Source organism: Anas acuta, chromosome Z (assembly GCF_963932015.1).
Source record: "Anas acuta chromosome Z, bAnaAcu1.1, whole genome shotgun sequence".
Classification (NCBI taxonomy): Eukaryota; Metazoa; Chordata; class Aves; order Anseriformes; family Anatidae; genus Anas; species Anas acuta.
The window spans coordinates 19648411-19668990 of record NC_089017.1 but is presented as its reverse complement, the minus strand read 5'-3'; the positions used below and the strand labels follow the sequence as shown (position 1 = coordinate 19668990).

The 20580-nt window shown below is 35.6% G+C and overlaps 1 protein-coding gene across 2 annotated transcripts in view; it reads left to right on the top strand.

Moving 5' to 3' along the window:
- JMY (junction mediating and regulatory protein, p53 cofactor) overlaps positions 1 to 20580 on the top strand; it is a 71938-nt gene that overhangs the window by 34976 nt on the left and 16382 nt on the right. For both annotated transcript variants that reach the window (XM_068667659.1, XM_068667658.1), the window contains exons 4-6: positions 1058 to 1227; positions 10818 to 10983; positions 15181 to 15368. In XM_068667659.1, coding sequence (XP_068523760.1) covers positions 1058 to 1227; positions 10818 to 10983; positions 15181 to 15368 — 524 coding nt within the window. The remainder of the gene's footprint in view (positions 1 to 1057; positions 1228 to 10817; positions 10984 to 15180; positions 15369 to 20580) is intronic.

Below are 20580 nucleotides of genomic sequence, written 5' to 3'. Positions count from 1 at the left end.
ATGTATCTTTATAGTTACTTTAGTTTTTTCTACATAGTATTTTTATATACAGCTGTAAGGATTATGAGAACACTGGGAAACAAAATATTGGCAAATATTTTGCAAAGTTCTACAGTTGCCAATATTGGAAAATATTGGCAACTGTAGAACTTTGGTGTGCAGATTGTTTTCCTGTTTTGCTTTTTTTTGTGGTTTTTTTTTTGCCTCCTCCTTATTTCAGGGAGATCTTATATACCAAAATAATAATACATGACAGGAAAAAATACACGACTACAAATAAGTATTTATTACCTACTAAAAGCATGTAATATCTTTTAACGTCTAGGGACCAAATGCTACCATTTTGGTTGACTTGCAAGGCTTTTGCAAGTACAGTATCATGTGATCTGTATATTAAAAATGGTGAAAATCTCAAAAAGCTCAGGTGTTGTCTGGGGCTCAAAAAGAGGGGGTCTAAATCAAAGGCAGATTGTACTTTGCTAGTTAATTTAAATTAACTCTGTAAAATAACTTGCATTTTGATTTTTTAATTTTGTTATTTAAATTCACTCTTGCAGAATTGCAATTTACTTGAAGATGAAATTTTGGTTTTAAATTATAATCCTTGTTTCATTGCAAATTTCTGTTAAACTTACTACTGAAATGTAGAATTTATCAAGGGAACTGGAGACCAGTATGTGATGATAGAGGCTTTCTGAAGCAGGGGAAATTTGGGATGTAATTTAAGACCACATGGTAATATTAAACAGTGTTTTTACTAACTCAAGAATTTGAACTTGTTGTTCAGATGTTCAGGCATTATGTATTTAGAATAGTTCCTCTGTGAATAACAAAAACTGGAATTACAGTGATGAAATTATCAACAAATAGCTAATTGCATAGATCCTAAGAGTAATTATGTATTGGATATGAATGTTAGTACTCTGTAAAATAACTATTCTGCTAAGAGAACTCTGTATGTTTTTTGATACAAATGTATGCATGGTCTCTACAGTAAAATTACTAGAGATTTGAAGACAAAACTGATAAGCTTTCTACTTTTTCTCCCCTTCTGTAGCTGTGTATGATCGAATGCGAGCAGACCAGAAAAAATTTGGTAAGGCAGCATGGGCAGCAGCAGTGGAACGTATGGAAAAGCTTCAGTATGCAGTTTCTAAGGAGACTCTGCAGTTGATGCGTGCTAAAGAAATCTGTTTGGAGCAGAAGAAACATGCATTGAAAGAAGAGGTAATTTTTCATAACAATAGATAGAAAAATTAAACATGAAGAGGAAAAAAAAAAAAGAACTGTAAAGAGTGTTAATGCACTTGAAAGTCATTATTTTTCAGCCTTTAATAATAAAAGTCACTATTTTAACATTCCCAGCATCTTACCGTGTTAGGCAAATGGAGTTGCAATGTTGGTGTAGGTGGTAGGTACAAAACCCACCATTTACATTTTCCTTTCACCTTTTCCTGTTTAGTCAATCAGGAAGATGGCTTCTACTGTTAATGTTTACAGCAGTACACTGAAATGAATAGAAGAAAGAGAGAGGGATAGGAACAGAAATATGCTGCTATGTAATCTCCACGCTTTATCTCTCAGAGACATGAACACCTTTTTGGAGTAATTTCTGACAGTCCAGATGGCAGAAGTCTGCACATTAGTAATTACATGGATGACTAGCCTGTTCTACAGCACTTTCTTTGTCTCTGCTTAATCTATTTGTTAAAGCAGTCTTCCAGAGGGGATGGTGGTATCTAGAGCACTCAAGGAAAGAGTGCATGCATTAAAATTGTGCTTAAATGCCTTAGCAGGAAAAAAAATAAATAATAAAACCATGTGTATTGGATTTTATTATACCTCCTCAAAGCAAAGGTACTACCAATCCTCTTCTAAAATTCACTGTCTTATGGATACTAAATGTTAAGAGCTTGGCTGTCATACTTATGTTAATGTACATTTTAACCATGGAATCACTTATTTTTAGAGTACTTTCAGATTCACGTTGGCCAGCAAAATTTCACTAACCTGGTGGCTTTGCCTTAAAAAGGTTATGCAGAGAACTCAGGACTTTAACACAGTATAGATTGGTAGGTTTGCGGGCCTAATGGACTACGTACCTATTTTATGAGTTTCTGTAGAAGACAGACAACTTGATGTGCAAGGAAGAGAGATTAAATGAAAGACCCACAGCATGAAAAATAAAGTTGTCTTCTTTACACAGCTGAGTTTTATTTAGAAAGCCAAGAATTTTCAGAAAACCTGAGTTTATCAGGCTGAGTCGATGAGAGAATTTAGCACTGACAACTGGAAATGCTGTATTTAATATATTCACATGTTTAGGCTAGGTGTGCACTGTCTTTCCATTAGCACATTTTATTTTTCTCCCAGTGGAGTCCTTGTAAATTTTTGATAACAGAGATTCTGTTTGGTGAGTGAATTATGGTTTCAGTGTGGAAAAGCATTTTGGGCTGGATAGAAAAACAAGTCATGTTACAGTGTAGTGGTGTGATGGAGGTCTCTGAAGTGAGAGGTTGAGGGCCTTTTGGGAATGAGAGATGAGAAACATCTGATGGGTGTGAGTCAGCATGGTGCTTCAGGATTACAAGCTATTGAGAGTTCTGGATCAAAACAAGCTGATGGGGCGATACGAAGACCAGCTTCTGTTCTGAAATGTCTTTTTTGTGCTTTGAGAATGTAGTAGCCCTAACTGTGCAAATTTGGATGTGACAATGTGACAGGGAACCTCATATTGTAGGTGGCAGGATGCAGTCTTATCATAAATGTTAGCTGGTGATATATTAGCTGCTTGTTTTGGAAGAGCTGGCATTGAAAAAATAAAAAGATTATTAGTTTTTTTTTTTTTTCTTTAAGCTTGAGAAGTGAATACCTTCCTGATGCGTTTGGTTACACAACTTTGTTCCTACTGAGTAGGAAAGGGAGATGAATGGGAAATAATATACATGCTTTTCTTATACTTAATAATCCCCTGTTCTCTCAGCCTAAAATCATCTTGCTGATTGATTTTTAAGAGGGATGAAAAATGCATCCTTGTTTCTGAAAAATGTTATTGTTTCTGTAGTTTTCATTTAGTATGTAAATCAAGCACTTTTTTGTCTCCTAAAATGTGTCCATGCTTAAGTACCTAGAAAGTTGCTATGTTTTCCACATTATCTTTATAGGTGGATCATCTGCCTTTTTCTCACCTGAGAAGATATCAAATGGTTTTCTCTATGTATAATACTTTCAAAAGACTTTAATGAATAGTTGCCTGTGGAGGAACAGTATCTTTTGATTTTGGTTTCAATACAGTTTTCCAAGTACTGTGCAAAACTCTTATTTGGAGATGATGGAAATAAGCACGAATACTACAGACTTGGTAAAGCCTGTGTAAGCTGCAGATAACAGCAGCTGTGTTGGGGGAGTACTGTTGGATTGGCATTCAGGAGGTTTGTTAGTGTAGTACACGTAGTGTAGTTCTTTCTGTTTTTTAGTGATGTCACAACAAAGGTGGAGTTTGTTGGTGACAAAGTCGGGAGATTTTTGTTATATGATTGAAATGACATACTGAAAGAGATGGATAATCCTAGAGACTAACATAGCGGAAACAGAATGAAAGCACTGGGGTCAATTCTAAATTAGCCAACTGACATAGTAGAAATGATATGCACATAGCCATGGCATTGCCAAAAGCATGAACAGTTTCTGGAAATACTTCTGACCTTTACAGCCCTTTATTATTCTGCAAGTGTTGTTCTTCAGTTTAAATACCTCTTCTTCTTCACTGGCATTTATAATCTCCAATTTAGTTACGGGAAGCTGTGCTATGCCTGCTCAACCTTGGTTTTGCTAGAAAAAAGCAAGACAGGAGAGGCTCTATATTCAGTTTATTGACCTGGTAACCTTTTCTGTAACTGCTCCACTTTGGGCTTGTTTCTTTAATAGAGATAACCACTGTTACATTTACTACACTTGCAGCAATACACTTCTGTCTTTTGTGTCAATTTATCTCTTGAAATAAAACTTGGTGAGCCTTATTGGGTATTATGTAGTCCCTGCATGTTGACAGGCCTACAGAGACCTAGCACCAGCTGTTCCTCTACCATGATCTTTTATCAGCAGGGGTCTGTAGCATTATGAAGATTAGGGACTGAAATTTCCCAAAGCCTGGGATGCCAAACCACTACTCTACCAGCCCTCTGAGTCTGGTAGGTATGTAGAATTAGCGAATGGTTTGGGTTGGAAGGGACCTTAAAGATCACCCTCTTCAGCCCCCCTGCCATGGTCAGGGATGTCACCCACTAGATCAGGATGCCCAAAGGCCCATCCAAGCTGGCCTTGAACACAGTGATGGGACATCCTCAGCTTCTCTGGGCAGCCTGTTCCAGTGCCTCTGTACCCTCTGAGTGAAGAACTTCTTCTTAGTATCTAATTTAAACCTACCCTCTCGTAGTTTAAAGCCATTCCCCCCTGCCCTATCACTGCAATCCCTGACAAAGAGTCCCTCCCCAGCTTTCATGTAGGTCCCCTTTAGGTGCTGGAAGGCCGCAACGAGGTCTCTCCAGAGCCTTCTCTTCTCCAGGCTGAACAGCCCCAGCTCCTTCAGCCTGTACAGCTGATACTTGATCTGCCAACCAGCTGTCCCAGGTGTGTACAACTCAGGAAGACAGTCATTTGGTTTGAAGGGAGTATGTAGTTGTGAAATAAAAGAAACCCTGCTAGGAAGTCATGTGAAAAGTTTCTTTGAAGGATTATGTTGATTATGAAGTTATTTACTTGGAATTACCATGTGGTTATTAGAGAGGAATAGCTGGTCTCTTGCTACTTGATCCTTTTGCACCCTCATGTATATTATTTATTGGATAAAACAATATAAAACAGCTAAAGTTGGCAGTTGAACTAAGAATAAAGTCCTCTTTTTAATACGTCACTTAATTTATTTCTCACTGTGACAGTTTTTTTTAAAGAAAAGCTTTTGCTTTTTTTTCATGCATAGACTGACTACTCTAGTCACACATCAAAAGCTGCTTAAAGAAGCTGACCATGTCAATTATAGTGCTTTTGAAATGATATTAGTGTCATCCACATTTTAATAAAATGCCAATTTTAATATTTTGACTTATCTGAGAGAAATAGAGATTCTCATAAATCACTAACACACATATGTAGAAGGAGTGTAATTGAAAGTATAGAGTGAGGGCTTTAGGCAGTTTGCTACAACAGGAGGAACAGCCTATGAGCTCTAACTTTGCATGCATAAATACTTGGGATTTGAACAACATCTGTGAAGTCTGAATGGTTAGCTTTACGGTTATCAGTGTTTTTGTACCTTAAAGGAGGCTATAATGAGGTGGGAATTGGTCTCTTCTCCCAAGCACCAAGTGATAATACAAGAGGAAATGGCCTTAACTTGTGAGAGGAGGTTTAGATTGGATATTAGAGACATTTACTGAAAAAGTTGTGAAGTATTGGAACAAGCTGCCCAGGGAAGTGATTGAGTCACCATCCCTGGAGGTCTTCAGAAAACATGTAGATATGGAACTTAGTAGCATGCTTTAATAGTGAACTTAGCAGGGCTAGGTTAAAGGTTGGCCTATATGATCTTGGAGGTCTTTTCTGACCTAGATGATTTTATGATTCTATGAAAAAAGTCAACAGAATATCTCTACACTGATTACATATTGAGCTATTTTATTTCCTGATTGGTAGCACTCCAAATTGCATATGCTTTTCTGAATTTTGTTTGAGGGGAATGATGAAAACTTTCATTTTGAGGCAGACCAGAGTCTGTTTTTGTGGGCTTGTTCCCAAGCCTTGTCCTCATGACAGTAAACAGAATCACTAGATCACAGTGAAAATCCTTGGTAATCCTCTAAGTATGTGAAATAGTTTGGACAAATGGAAGTGACTGGACACTTAAACTCCAACAAGGCCCTTCCTGCACATACAGGAATTAGTAACTAGTCTTTTTTTTCCTCTTTAGAGGTGTACAGTTGAGTTCTAAATGTTCACTTCAAAACAATTTAATTTATATAGTAAACATTTAGAGATATTTTCATAAAAATTAATTTCAGCAAAGTATTGCTTGGGTTCTTTAATTTTTGTCATAGTTTGGTAATTCTAAAAATTCTTTTTCCTATACATTAAGCCTGAATCAAAGATACATCTGCTTCCAATGACTTTGAATATTTAAGCATGTCTTGGATTTCACATCTGTCATTTTGCTTTTGCCCACATTGGATGCATTGGCAAAAATAGGAATTTTATTAGGGATTTTATTCAAGAGAGCATGACTAGCTATTCCTGGAAAATTAATCTGTTGTTGTTGTTGTTAGAAATAAATAGCAGTTTAGTAAAGATGCAACAAAATGTTTTTTTTTTTTTTTCAGAGAACTGTTTCACCATGGTATGTTTCTTTGTACCTTTTCTCAGCCATTTTTCTTTCTGTGACAGATTTTTGGAAAGGCTAAGTAAAAAACTAAAATTGGGAAATCTTTTTATTTAAAGACATCTGATTCACTTTTAATAACATATTAAATGATTTTGCTTTCTTCACTTCTAATGTTCCAGTTGATGGTGGCAATAAAATAACTGCTCAGTACTGGTGTAAAAACAAGTGGTATTAACTGAATTAACAAGCAAATATTTAAATACAGAAGAATATTTCTAGCAGGGTAGTAGAGGAAGGAGTAACTGGAACAGATTTCCAGTAGGAGTTACAAACAGAGGCTTTGGTGGGAGCTTTTTATGGTTTGTTTGTTGTTTTTCTCCAAAAGCAGAATAAGAACTACAGCTACAACATGGAAATTACTTTAAGAACTTACTCTAAGAAAGCAGTTACTTTTATATTTGTCTGAAAGCATTCCATGATGGTAGAAAGCTGGATTTGATGACCCTCTGTGCTGTATTTTGTCTATTTTTAATTGATTTTGTCTGTTCTCTTAGTATGTGTGCTACAGTTCTTGTAAGAGGCTTTCTGTTTTAATCCATTATATCTTTATTACCTGTGGGGTGGTTTACAGATGCTGTTTTTCTGTCATAGAACTGCTAGGAAAGCTGGGTTCTTTCACTTAGTATGAGTGAGACAACAAAGACCTTAAACACTAACTTATATTAGGGCCACAGAGATTCAGTTGAGTGAATGCAGGAAGTTTAGGTATAGCAGGAAATTGATCTCATATCTCCTCAGTTCTAGTTCTTCATCCAACTGCAAAATGTTTCTTTCCTGTAATTGCATTCTCACTTTAAAATTCCTGTTTTTTTTTTTTTGCTATGTTGATCAGCCTGCGACTTTTTTACTTGTTTTCTTTCCTAGCAAGGATGCAGCAAATTACTAGAACAGATTAGATAACATAAAGAGTCAAACACTCTTAAATTATACAACAATACTCAAATTTTCCTACAAGTGGTGATGCTGGTTTATTATCCAGATGTACTATCTCATGAACTTACAACACAAATGGCTGAAATTAAAGGTCCTAATTTTTCTTTTTCATGAGGTAGTTGTATAGCTAGATAGTATGACATCCATATGACAATATTCTTTTTCCATTGCTGTTGCATCTCAAAACTGAATTATAGTGATGTTGTGTTCCTAAAATAGATCTGGTAGTTGGCAGCATCTGTAGCGTGTGCTTGCAGGGCTAAGATTTGGTTGGAGAAAGGTCTTTTATGGTGCAGACACTGGTGCAGCTGAAAGAAATTTTGAGCTGCTATAACTTAATTAGCTGACACTTTTGAAGACTGTACAGAGACATAAACTGACTGTCTCTCTGCAAAATCTGTGGATTTAAATTTGTAAACATCTTTTATTAAAGAATATATATGTTTGTCAGTGAACTGTAAAATTCACCCAAACGTGTATATATATACACACATGTACATATATATACATATATTAATATATATGATATACATATATGATATCATATGTATGCCCAAGAGTTCTAAGTTGTGACAGAAGTTTTAATGACATCTATAATGGGTCTGGCTGGGATGGAGTTAACTTTACCTGCAGCAGCTCATACAGTGCTGTGCTCTGCACCTGTAGCTAGAAGAGCACTGGTATCACACCAAGGCTCCCTCCAAACTCCCCCAGAGCCAGCAGGCTGACGGTGGGCAAGCTGTGGGGAGGTGATACAGCCAGGACAAGTGACCTAAACTGATCAAAGGGATATCCCATACCATGTTGTGTCACACTCTTTCCTAGCAAGGAAAGCTGGGGAGGGGGAAAAAGGGGAGGGAGGGGCTCTCATTATGAAGACACCTGTACTCCTAGACAGCCCCTATGTATTGAGGCTCTGCTTCCTGGGACATGGCCAAACATCTTGCTCATCGGTGGGAAGTAGGGAACGCTTTTTTTCTTTGCTTTGTGCTTCTGCATGACCTTTGCTTGTTTCCCCCCCACCTCCCCTTTCTTTTCCCTTTAATTAAATTATTCTTATCTCAACCCATGAGCCTTTTTTCTTTCCATTGTACTTTCTTCTCCCCCTCTCTTCTTTTGAGGAGGGGCAGTAAGAGAGCAGTTATGGTGGAATTTAGCTGCCCAGCAGGGTAAAATCAGCAGAACATAGCATTAATTTGTTAAATTAATATATATATATATATATGTTATAATATTAATATGTAATATAAATATTATGAATATAATATTATATTTATATATAAATATATTATATATAGCATATATATTAATACATACATACACACACACACACACACACACACATATATATATATACACACACACACACATATTCAGAATAAGAAAACAATTTTAAAATGCCAAAACACAGGAATCTCTCTGGCAAATTAACACTATTCCTCTAGTAAGGAAAAACTGAAGGTTCAAGAGGATCTGTTCTTTTGCCCTGAAAACTTACCAGCATCATGTCACTTACTGTTTTCATCACAGATAGTAGCTTGGTATGGATGTAGAGTAACAGACTGCCATAGCAAGACGTTTTGGTGTCACTGGACTGATAGACATGAACGATGCACTATTGACTGTAAGATTTATGATAATCACTTAAAGACTTAATGAGCCTTTCAGGCTGATAGCTAATATATCAAAAATGCATTCAGTAAATAATGTAGTAGAAGGAATTTCAAAAGTAGAAATTTCAAGAAGCTATTCACAGTCCTTCCATCTGTTAATCTCATATGGAACAGAATATAATTAAGGGAACTGCTCCTTCGTGTTTAATAAAGCTGTGAAATCCATATCAGTGAACAATGATGCAGATGCTAAAAGCTTGCATGCTTTTAAAAAAGGGGTAGGATAAAGTCATGAAGTAAAATGCAGTCAGTGTACTTAATATAAAAGCCATCTTTGGTATTGAGCTGGAAGCTGTGCAGGAGGCTGGAGAAGCGTTTTATAGAAGTGTCACTGCACTGCTTACTGCATTTCATCCTCCTGCATATTTGCTGTTGTAACCTTTGTCCAAAAAAGAGTATTGAGTAAGACCAATTCTTGGTTTGATTCAGTACAGGTATCTTCCTGGTTTAGTATAATTATTTCTAAAAATGCCTGATAAATAAATCCTAGGAGACCCATTTGTGGCTATTAATTACAGTCTTAGTCATTGAAGAAACCACTGAAAATGTGAAAACCTCCTAGCAACTAGTTTTTTGAATGTATAGTTCGCTAGTTCTTTTTATTTTTCCTTAGCAGATGTTGCTTTTCAATGCGATAGGTAGATCACAAATCTTAGTAAAAATCACAATTACTTTCAACTTTCATGTGGGAGAACTATAAGACGTTAATTTTTGAGAAGGTAGAGAATTTGAATGTGGGTCTAACATGCAGGTTATAGAGCTGCATGTCTTGGATTTCCCTCCACATTGAGCTCGTAAGATCCACTTGCATGTCAGTGTTTCTTGAATATGATCTGATTTGCCAGCTGATGAGTGGTTAAATCTTGTTTTGTTGAATGCATGCTTGCTGTAGGTGGAAAGGAGAATGATCTGAGCTCACTTAGGTTGTTCTTTGTGTCTCTTTCTTGGGTCAGACATATGAGACAAGTGCTAAAATACATCAAAATGTTTAAATCTACTTTTTTTATCCTATGAAAAACTGCAGAAACAGTGCTGCTATAAAATTCTATACATTCTGATGAGATAGAACTTTCTTAAGCTTTCTGGGTCTTTTTCCTTCCAAGCTGCTGTACTAGATAAAGGTTAAGAGATTTTTTTGAGAAAAAAAATAGGAAAAATCATATAAAGGACTGCGGCTTATTAAATGTTCTGCTTTTCAGCTTTGTTATGCCTTTACTCAAGAAGGTTAACTGTGCAATGCAGGAGAATAAAATATGACAAAGCACCAATTTACCCTCTTAGCCTTTTTTTTTTTTTAACTTTTAAAGAAACTCCTCAGTTAAGTTATTACAAGAGGATCAGTACATGTAATTTTCCCAGTTTCCACCACCTTTCATTTCTTTCCCTTCTTCAGCTTTACTGACAATTTTAACTTTATTTTATTAGATGCTGTTAGCAAACCAACTTTTACACTTTTTGAAGATAATAGTAATTTCATTATATCTCATTAGAGAATCAAATGGTAGAGTAAATGAATTGTAGGGATATGTCACACTACTCAATATGTGATGTAGCACTTCAGCAATCACAAGGAGTAAGCCAATATCTTAACATATGGAAAAAATGTCAAGTATTATGGCTGAAAATGTATGCCTGATCAAAACCTATGTTCTCCTCTTGATGTGTTTAATTTTAACATGTTATATTTAGTGTACCAGACTGTATCTAGCTGTACTCATAAAGTCAGTGATGTATTCTTCTTATCCTGTAACTGTGTTTTTTTTCCTCTTTCCATTTAGATGCAAAGTCTGAAGGGTGGTACAGAAGCCATAGCCCATTTGGACCAGTTAGAAGCTGATTATTATGATCTACAGCTTCAATTATATGAAGTGCAGTTTGAGATCCTAAAATATGAAGAGCTACTGCTGACAGCACAACTTGAAAGCATCAGAAGACTGATGTCAGGTGCTTTATGCATTTTAATTAATACTTCTTCTGTAGAAGATAATTCTCTTCCTAAGAATCTAGTAGAACCTGCGGGAATGAAATGAGAACAGTTTCTCTACCACATTGAGCTGGATTTTCTAACATACTGTTAATATTTACACTTGTTCATAAGATGAATACATACAGATACAGAAGTTTTGGTATGATTGTCATTGTCTGTGTTTGGAAATAAGTATATAAGGTACTATGTAAGGTTTGCAAAACTAAATTCAGGGAGGAAGATATGTCTTAATTACTGGAATTGTCTCATGGAAATCTGCATTGGCAATACTTTTTTCTTCAGAGTAATTAGCTTCCAAAGGATATTCCTGTAAATCAGAATTCTTCATCTAAACTTTAAAGCTTGTTGTATTGCCATCTTACTCATTTAGAGCAGTGATGCAAATACCACAGTTCCAAAACCTATTCTATATCATACACATACAAACTACTGAAGTTGTATAGGCAAGTTGTACAGCGTTTTTGAATCCAGTTCTGTCTTTGGACCTTTTTGTGCTTAACATCTTTATTCACATTAAATTCTGTTTTATTTAGCGAATAGGGCTTGTGGAACAAATTCTCTAGGGATAGAAAAGTCACATGAGAATAGAGATATGAAGGTAGGTTGTATTTTTGACTTGCTTCTGGAGAAAAAAAAAATACACCTATCACTGTTGTGAAAGGAATCTTTCTTTCAGGCTTGTGGTGCCAACAATATTAACTGCTCCTGTGGAAGATCAGGATTGAAAATTCTGACTTGAAAGAAATATGGGAGCTTTGACCACATGCCTCTGTGGAATGCTAGTGCTTTATAGATGATTGTTTGTACTTGGGAAATCAGTACTGATTGTACTGAAGGAAACCTCTTGAACAGGAGGCTGAGAAGAGATGTATATCAAAATCCTTTCTCTTTGGTGTAGTGACAGTAAAAATTCAGAGCCTTCAGACATTAAAGCTGCTGTAAAGACATAATTGGTCATTACAAATTGTCACTAATGTTTTCTTCAGAAATCTAAATGCTCAGCTCCACAGCCTGACCTGAAATAAAACAAAGCCCCAAGTCAACGGAACAAATAGCCCTCTCATTCCTGGATGGCAGCAAAATAGTTCACTGTTTTGGCTTCCTTTGCTGTTTTAAAATTATAAAGTATTCTTTAATAAAGAAATCTAATATATATATATTTAATGAGAGCTGTCTGCATTAGTGGGAATTATTGTTTTTAATAACTCTTAGACATCAGAAAATGGTTTCTAAATGTGTTGAAATTTTGTTCAAATGATGAAGTTACCTCTTCGGACTTTACTTGGGCAAGAGGAATAGAAAAATAAATTGTGTGAAAATTGTGACAGTAAACGAGCTACACCTTTTCCAAACTATGCTATACCTAATCTGAATGAGAGCTTCTCAGTGATGTAGTGGTCTTTTTGTATGTGCAACTTCAGTAGGTTAAAGCAGAAAAGTACGGTCTGTGGCATCTTCAGTTATGCTTTCTTTTTAAAGTGTACTTATAGTCAGTAAAAAAAAAAAAAAGCCTTTAAATTGGGGACATCTGTGTGATTTGAAATGCACGTGTCTTAGTGACTTCTAGAGTCTGTTGCTATTCTTTCTTCAGTGACTATATGGACTCTGTGGAGATGTATTGGAGGGTTTTGGGTTCTGTTCTGATTTACAGGACACTGGCAGTACTATAGATGAAGTCTCAACTGAGAATTTTTTGAGAGCATGATTTGATTTCTCTGCCAGATTGAATCTGGAGGTTGAAAGCTGGTAGAAAAACACTTCCTTTTGTGAATTCAGCGCATTGAGTCTGAAAAATATTGCATAAAAATACATTGCTGTATTTTAAATGGCAATAGTAGGCTTTTACTGTCATTAATCAAATACCTGCACTAACATTCAGAAAATGTGAATTTACTAAGTTAAAATTCTAAAGAGTGTTGTTCTGTCCATACAAACATCTTTGTAAGATGGATTTGAGGTGGATGCATTGCCATCAGCAGAGCAAGTGATAATGGCTTACTGTTTCAGTTGGAAGTTATTAACAGTTAGAAATAATGTGGATCTTATCTAAAGAGGAATCATTCTCATTGTTTTATTGAAAGTGTTTGGGCCATTAAAAGTTTAACTACTTATCAAACTTATAGTTAAAATTACTTCGCCATTTTAGAAACTCAAAAGCTGTTCATAGAAAACTTGTGGAGTTTTTGAAGGAAGTTGCAAGAGAATTGCCGAGTTTTTCTTCTATTGGTAAAAAAAAAAAAAAAAAAGTTTTAGATGTTTTAGGACTGGTATGTTTGACTGGTTTGCAGCTGAGCTGTTGGGGTTTCACTTATAAATTCATCCTTAACTCTTCATGAAAGCAAATTCTAAAACAATTTCCATGTAAATTCTCCCATTTTATTTGTGTGTAGCAAAATATAACTTAGTTACTTTTTAAAATTTTACTCTGTTCCGAAGGTGTGAGAAAAATCTCAATTTTCTTCAGACAGGATCTTCTGTGAAACTATTTTATTTGCGATTGCAATGGCAGGCGTCCTGCCATTTAGGAGCACGTTATAGTAAACAAATCATAACCATTTATTCCCTATTACCTGACACCTGATCACCTCTCCTGTTTCCTCATTGTCTGAGTACTACAGGTTCACAAATTACTCAATGCTCCTCTATACCATATATGTACAATTTTTATTTTTTCAACCCTTTAATTTCTCCCTTTTCCCTGTTTTCCTGTTTCTTATGTTTTGAGAACCTGTGATCTTTATTTTACAGTTCCCTCACTGCTCATCCTGGTTTTCTCAAGCTTCCACCTTATTTTGGAATAGTGAGGCCTTCTGCTGTCCACTTACCTACTTAGCATTTCTCCTTGTTATGACAACTACCTTGAAATACAGAAAATTGGTTCTCTACTGCAAAAACACAACTTAGTTTCTCACAAAGGGGGTTCTAATGACTTGGCTGTTTTATGTCTGCATGGAACTTTTTTTTAAACTGAACACTAAAGTAAAGACTTAAGTAGGTCTGTTTGTATTCAATTTTATTTTAGGGTTGATATAATTCTGTTATTTTTTCTGGTAGTGCCATGTCCAGCTGAGCTGAAATTAGCATGACACAACCAGATTTTTGGTGATAGAAGAGACCTTGCACAAATAACAGGAACTGAAAAGTGCTTTTATAAAACAGTCAGTGTTCTGAAGACCCTGCCCTCTTCCCCAGATAGTCTAGGAGCAGAAGTAGGAGGAAGTCATGGCCTTTTTGAAAGGTAGTTAAAGAAGAAAGGAGAAGGCTTGGTATTGCTGCAGAGGAGTCACTTGACTGTCATGCTGGCTATAGGTGCTTTTTAAGCCATCAGTAATGCATATCTTTCTTGGTGTATTGCGAGCAACTCGTACTGCTATGCCAATGAAGCAGGGAACGAGACCTTTTCTGCTTCTTCATTGAAACATTCAGCAAGGAGTTATAATTATCACTCTTTCCTTCTTGGCAAGAGATGAGAAGTCAACAGTAAGAGATGAGCTCAATGTTATGCTGACTGCTCCACTCAGGAGGCTAAAAATCATGACTGTTGATAAAATGATTTACAATGACAAGCCTGTAATGCTTTGAAGGATTCCCTTGAAGTTACCCTCCCACTGCTGCCTCTGAGCACAGGACATGACTGGGAGGTCAAAAACCTTCCAAGAGGATTTTTATCTTTGTGTTGTTTAATTTCCCTCCTATGAAATTAATAGTAGGTTGTGGCAGAGGAATCTCATGCTAAAGACTTCAGAGAGTCTGTATATCCTGAACTTTGTAATGAAGACCAAAGGATATTACTGTGCAGCATGGATTCCTTGTATTAGTTAAGAAACCTGAAGACATGCATGGGCATTGTGATCAAGTTAAATTACAGACTTAAGCACACATTTACAGCGTTAATTCTTTAATGCTCTGAGCTTACCTGAATAACAGGTTGTATGTTTCATTTGTATTGATTTCTGTTTGTCATACAACCTTTAAAGCCTTCTAGTGCTTTGCTCTTTAATGCCATTACACTGACCTTTTGTTTCTGTTCTTACTCAGAAATGACTAGCATTCTTATGCGTTATGTCTTGCAACTTGAGGTTGTTGTTGAACAAAACATTAATCAAATACAAATTATTGATTTGACTTTTTCATTGCTGACATTTTTAAAACAGAGAAGAGAGATGAAGTGGTATATTATGACACTTACGAAAGTATGGAAGCCATGCTTGAAAAAGAGGATATGGCAACATCTGCACACTTGCAAAAAGAGGAGCTGCAAAAATTGCAACAGAAAATTCGCCAGCTGGAAGCAAGGCGTGGACGTATTTCAGCCAAGAAAGCCTACCTCAGAAATAAAAAGGTACTACTAAATTGTAAATTTCTAGGGTAATTAGCAAATTTAATAAAACCTGTAAAGATTATATTTCAAAAGATTACATTACATGCAAGTCTCTTAAATTTTTTGTGGACTGTTTTTAATAAATACTAGAATTTATTTTACAGTGTAATTAGACAGAATAGTATGTATTTTCAAATCAATATCTTTAAAATTCAGTATGTCTTGTAGCTTTAAAGGAACCTTTCATTACTTAAAAGTCAACAAATATGAAATTGTTGCTATTAACTACTCAGAACACTTGCATATGGAGATGTTATCATGTTTTTACAGAGAACAGATTTGTCTTGATTTACAATTTACAGAAGAGAATCTTCAAGAGTGTTTTCTCTCTCAAGTTATATTTTCATTCTCTCACTTCTGTCCTTTGAAACCTAAGTGTTACGTAATTGATTCTCTGTTTTCAGCAACCATATATGCAATGAATTCTTAATTTATAAAACTAGATGTATAATTATGTACTAAAATTAGGGTCAGTTTCCTTTTTTATGCATTTCATGGTTGAGATGTGCAGAAAATGGTTTTAATACAGTAAAGATTTTCAAATTGTATATGAAATGTAGGTAAGTTTATTAATCCCTTTTTCCAGAATGACTTGGTTTTTGTTCACAAGCAGTTTGCACTTACATCAATATGCATTATTAATAAGATAGCTTAGTGAGTAGAATAGATCTAAATTTTGATAGAGGAGTGTAATACTTATTAAAAAGAGTATTTCCACCCCATACTACATACTATAAGGCTATGTAAAAGTCTCAGTTGGGACCCCATTCTAAATAAGGATCTTTATATTTTGTGTTTTTATATGATTAGTAGAATATGGGAAGACTGTAAATAATTATAAAAGCAATTTCTCTTTTTAGCCAGATACGGAAAGTAGTTTGCTCAAAGCCATTGTGTTTATTTTATGTGTTTTTATAAAAAGTATCACAAAACAGTACTTCTTAGTCCTTTAAGTAGTAAAGGACTTTTGTCATGTTATGTTAATTAATGTAGGCTACATTGTAATAATTATGCTATTTTCTTCTGAATATGAAGAGGCACTGCAGGCACCTTATGGAGTACACAGACCTGCTTAAAAGCCAGAGGCTAGTTGTTGTTCCTTACTTACCTTAAGGAATTACCAAGTTGAGAAGTAACCCTGCGACTTGAGTAGAGATTTTTTAGCGTGTCATACCAATGTAATTAACTGGGCACTGTCAACTGGTTTATTTGTTTCATTGTTATGCTGTGATAAAATGCCTTGTTTATGGAGAAGAAATTGGTTGTTTCAGGCTACAGCACTGCAGCATGCCTACTTGTGCCCTAAAACATGATGTAGGGATATGTATGGTAGTATTGCTCATCAGGGAAAAAGAATCATCAAACTCAGTAGTTTGGTTGCATTCTGCAGCATTTGTATAAAAAGAGCACAGCACATTAGCCAACAATATTTATGTTAGAGGTAGTTATTGTGGCGGCTCTTACAACTGCTGAACATTACTGGGAACCCTTTTCAGCTTACAAGTAATTACCTAAAAAATCAAGACTCTTGTGTCTTTGATTGAAACAAGCAATCATCATATGTTGCGTTGCCATTCTAGTTATATTGCAAAATATTTTAATGAATTCTACTTACAGTGCCTGATGCAAATTCATTATACTTTACAAACCTGTGATGTGTAGATTGACTTCTGTGTAATACAAACTTCTGTGACTATAGTCACTTTGTTTTCCGGAAATTCTTTGCTTGTTTTTGCAGTTGATATTTTTGTTAATAATATCAGATAATTTTAAATAACCTTTATTTAGAATTTTTTTCTAAAGATTTGTTAGAGACCTCACACAGTGTTATTTCTGAGTTACTGGGCCAGCATTTTTTAAATGTATGGCTTGCTGAGGTTGATATTCTTTCACTATACTATTATTTTACTAGTACGAGTATAAATTCTTCAGGTTTTTTTGTTGTTTTTACAAATTTTACATCTATTAAGCAGTCGTTTCCAGGTGTTACTTTGTGTTGATGACAGTTACGAGCAAAAGAAGATTTTTTGTTGCTATTATTATTTTTCTTATTTCTTTAAAGCTTGTTATGGATTTTTCTTTTTTTTTTTTTGTGCAGGATGTCTCTATTGTTATCCCAGTCTACCCCCTGCTGGCTGCACAGTAGTATTAATTAGTTTGTAGTACGAAAAACATCTGTTTTATTATGGATCTAGATTTATAGCATAGTCATGGCAATAAAGATAATCTAGAAGGTGTTTGTAAAAATATCTTAGAAAAAAAAAAGGAATTAAGAAGAAATTGAATTATTTGACATCCTGTAAAAGTGTTCCTCATCATGAGCAGTGGAGAGGAGCAACTGTTTGGTGGAACAGTTTGGGGTGTGCTTATAATGCATTCTCTGATCTAAGAAGCTTCTTCTGTTGTGTCCATTTAATAGGAGACCTTTACTACTTTGCAAGCACACAGGTTAAAGCATGGCCCACGCCAAAGCAGTGTATGTACTTACAGCAACAGTTAACATTGGGTTATGTTGTATACTTTAATACTATTATTACAATTATATTTTAAGGGTATAACTACTTAGAAAGCTTACAATATGCTTCCTGCACACACTGAGTTTACTAAAGGAGAAGATAACTTTTTAAGTGGGATGCTTTTCAATTTGAATGCAAGGTTTAGTGGAACTAATTAAAATAATACTAATACAGACCTCTTGGTTTAGTGGAACTAAAACAAAACTAGTACAAACCTCTTTTCTTATATTAGAAAAGAGCAATATATATATATGGTAATATATTATTTTTATATATGTTATATGCTTCTCCCAAGCACCAACTGATATGCTGAGGGGAAATGGCCTCCAGTAATGCCAGGGGAGGTCTAGGTGGGATATTAGGAGAAATTTCTTTACTGTTGTGCAGCATTGGAACAGGCTGCCCAGGGAACTGATTGAGTCACCATCCCTGGAGGTCTTCAAGGAATGTGTAGATATAGAACTTAGTAGCATGGTTTGGTGGTGGACTTTTCAGTATGAGGTTAAAGGTTGGACTGTATGATCTTGGAGGTCTTTTCTAACCTGAATGATTCTATGATTCTTTGATATTTCATGTTGCCAGTCTTAAATATAGTAGCTTATCCAGTGATAAAAGTTGAAATGGTTCATTAGCTGTCCTTTTCTGTCTTTACGATAGAAGCACAAGTTGATATTACAGAAACCAGTCAGATGATTGAAAGAGAAATAAACAGTTCTGCTGTGTGCTTTCTGAAGTTCGTACAGTTAATGAACATGTTTTGTGAAGTGTGGCCCTCTGACTGGGCATCATGATCTTAATAAAGTTTTACCAGTCCTGAGATGGAAGTGTTACTTCACATGTGTGGCAGTCTATACTCCTGTTCATATACCCATGTTTTGATGTTTTATTTTTTTTTTTTGCCATAGTATGAGGTTATTGATTTATGTTAATCTTGTCATCCACTGAAGGACTTCTTGGTTCTGGTTGATGAAAGGCTCGACACAATCCAGCACTACATGCTTGCAGCCCAGAAGGGCATCTGCATCCCGGGCTGCTTCAAAAGAGGAGTGACCAGCAGGTGCAGGGAGGTGATTGTTCTCCACCTGCAAGGCTGCATCTAGGTCTGGGGACCCTAGCACAAGAAGAAGGATGTGGACCTGTTAGAGCAGGTCCAGAGGAGGGCCACAAAGACAATCAGAGGGCTAGTGCACCTCTGCTGTGAGGAAAGGCTGTTCAGCCTGGAGAAGAGAAGGCTCCAGGGAGACCTATTTGTAGCCTTTCAATACTTAGAGGAGTCTTATAAAAAAGATGGAAAAGGACTCTTTACTCTGGTAGGTAATGAGAGGACAAGGGGGAATGGTCTTAAACTAAAAGAGGATAGATTTAGACAAAACGTTATGAGGAAATTCTTCACTGTAAGGGTAGTTAGGAACAGGTTGCCAAGAGAAGCTGTGGATGCACCATCCCAAGGCCTTGGCCAACCTGATCTAGTGGGTGGCATCCCTGCCTGTGGCAGGGGATTTGGTGTTAGATGATCTTTAAGGTCCCTTCAAGCCTGAGCCATTTTATGATCATAAGAATCCAGGTCCCTTCCTTCAGTTCTTCCACCTGAGTATTTTTTCTTCATCCTTACTTTACTGTCAGTTAATCTTGCCTACAAATTGAACCCTGCATTTGCCCTGTGAAATTGCAACCTTTCTTTTCTAAGAACATTTCTGTAATTAAGATGATTCAGAATTCTAGTCCTGTGCTGTAACATGTTTTCAGCCCCTCCTAGTTGCTTTTTTTAAAAAAAATATTATTTTCAAATAATGGAGACCTAATTAAATTAAAGTAGGTCATTCTTTATTAGTATGAAGTCAGCACCAAACATGTTTTTGTCCAGTTTATGATCTTTCTTTAAATGCTTAAAATAGATTTCTTTATTGCTCTTATTCAGAAATATTTAAATATTAATGCTAAACAGAATATTTTAGAAAAGTTTGATCCCAATTTATGAGAGTAAATATTCTTGTAGTTTGTATACTTTAGTCTTGCTAGCATATCAAAAACCCAACAACAAAACAAAAAACATAAACAGAACATACAATCTTAATTATTTCATAATATTCTTTTAATCAAAATGAATGCATAGAGAATAAAGTGTACAGGAAAATCAGTACAAGTTTTACAAAAAGTTAGATTCTCTAATAATATTCTTAAGCTATTACTGTGTCTTTGAAATGCAAAAATTAGGTAGAATGTAATTCTGTAGTTACAACTTTAATGGATTATCCTTTGAGATGATATTAATTGAAACCAGGGAGGAAAAACAAACAAAAAAAAACCTACACAAGCAAGCATAAAACCCATCAGCATTTAGTTATATGTATACCTCTGAAGTTGGAACAGTATTTCCTCAGAAACTAGTGCTGTTGTCAGAGCATTGCATGTGTATGGCAGCGAAATTGATAGATGTATGTTCAAGACAACATGGTATTTCTTGCCTATGCAGGAACCCTGACTACCTTCTTACAAATGTGAACATGGTCATGTAGTCAGTATTTAGGAGAAAGTAGGCTTATTTCTGCATTTCCCAGTGTCTAAAACAGGGCATTTTTATCCCTTCCCTCTGTGATTTTGTGTCTTTCTGCCATGACTGCAGAATCTTGCTTGATGGCTGATATTTGATCAGCTGC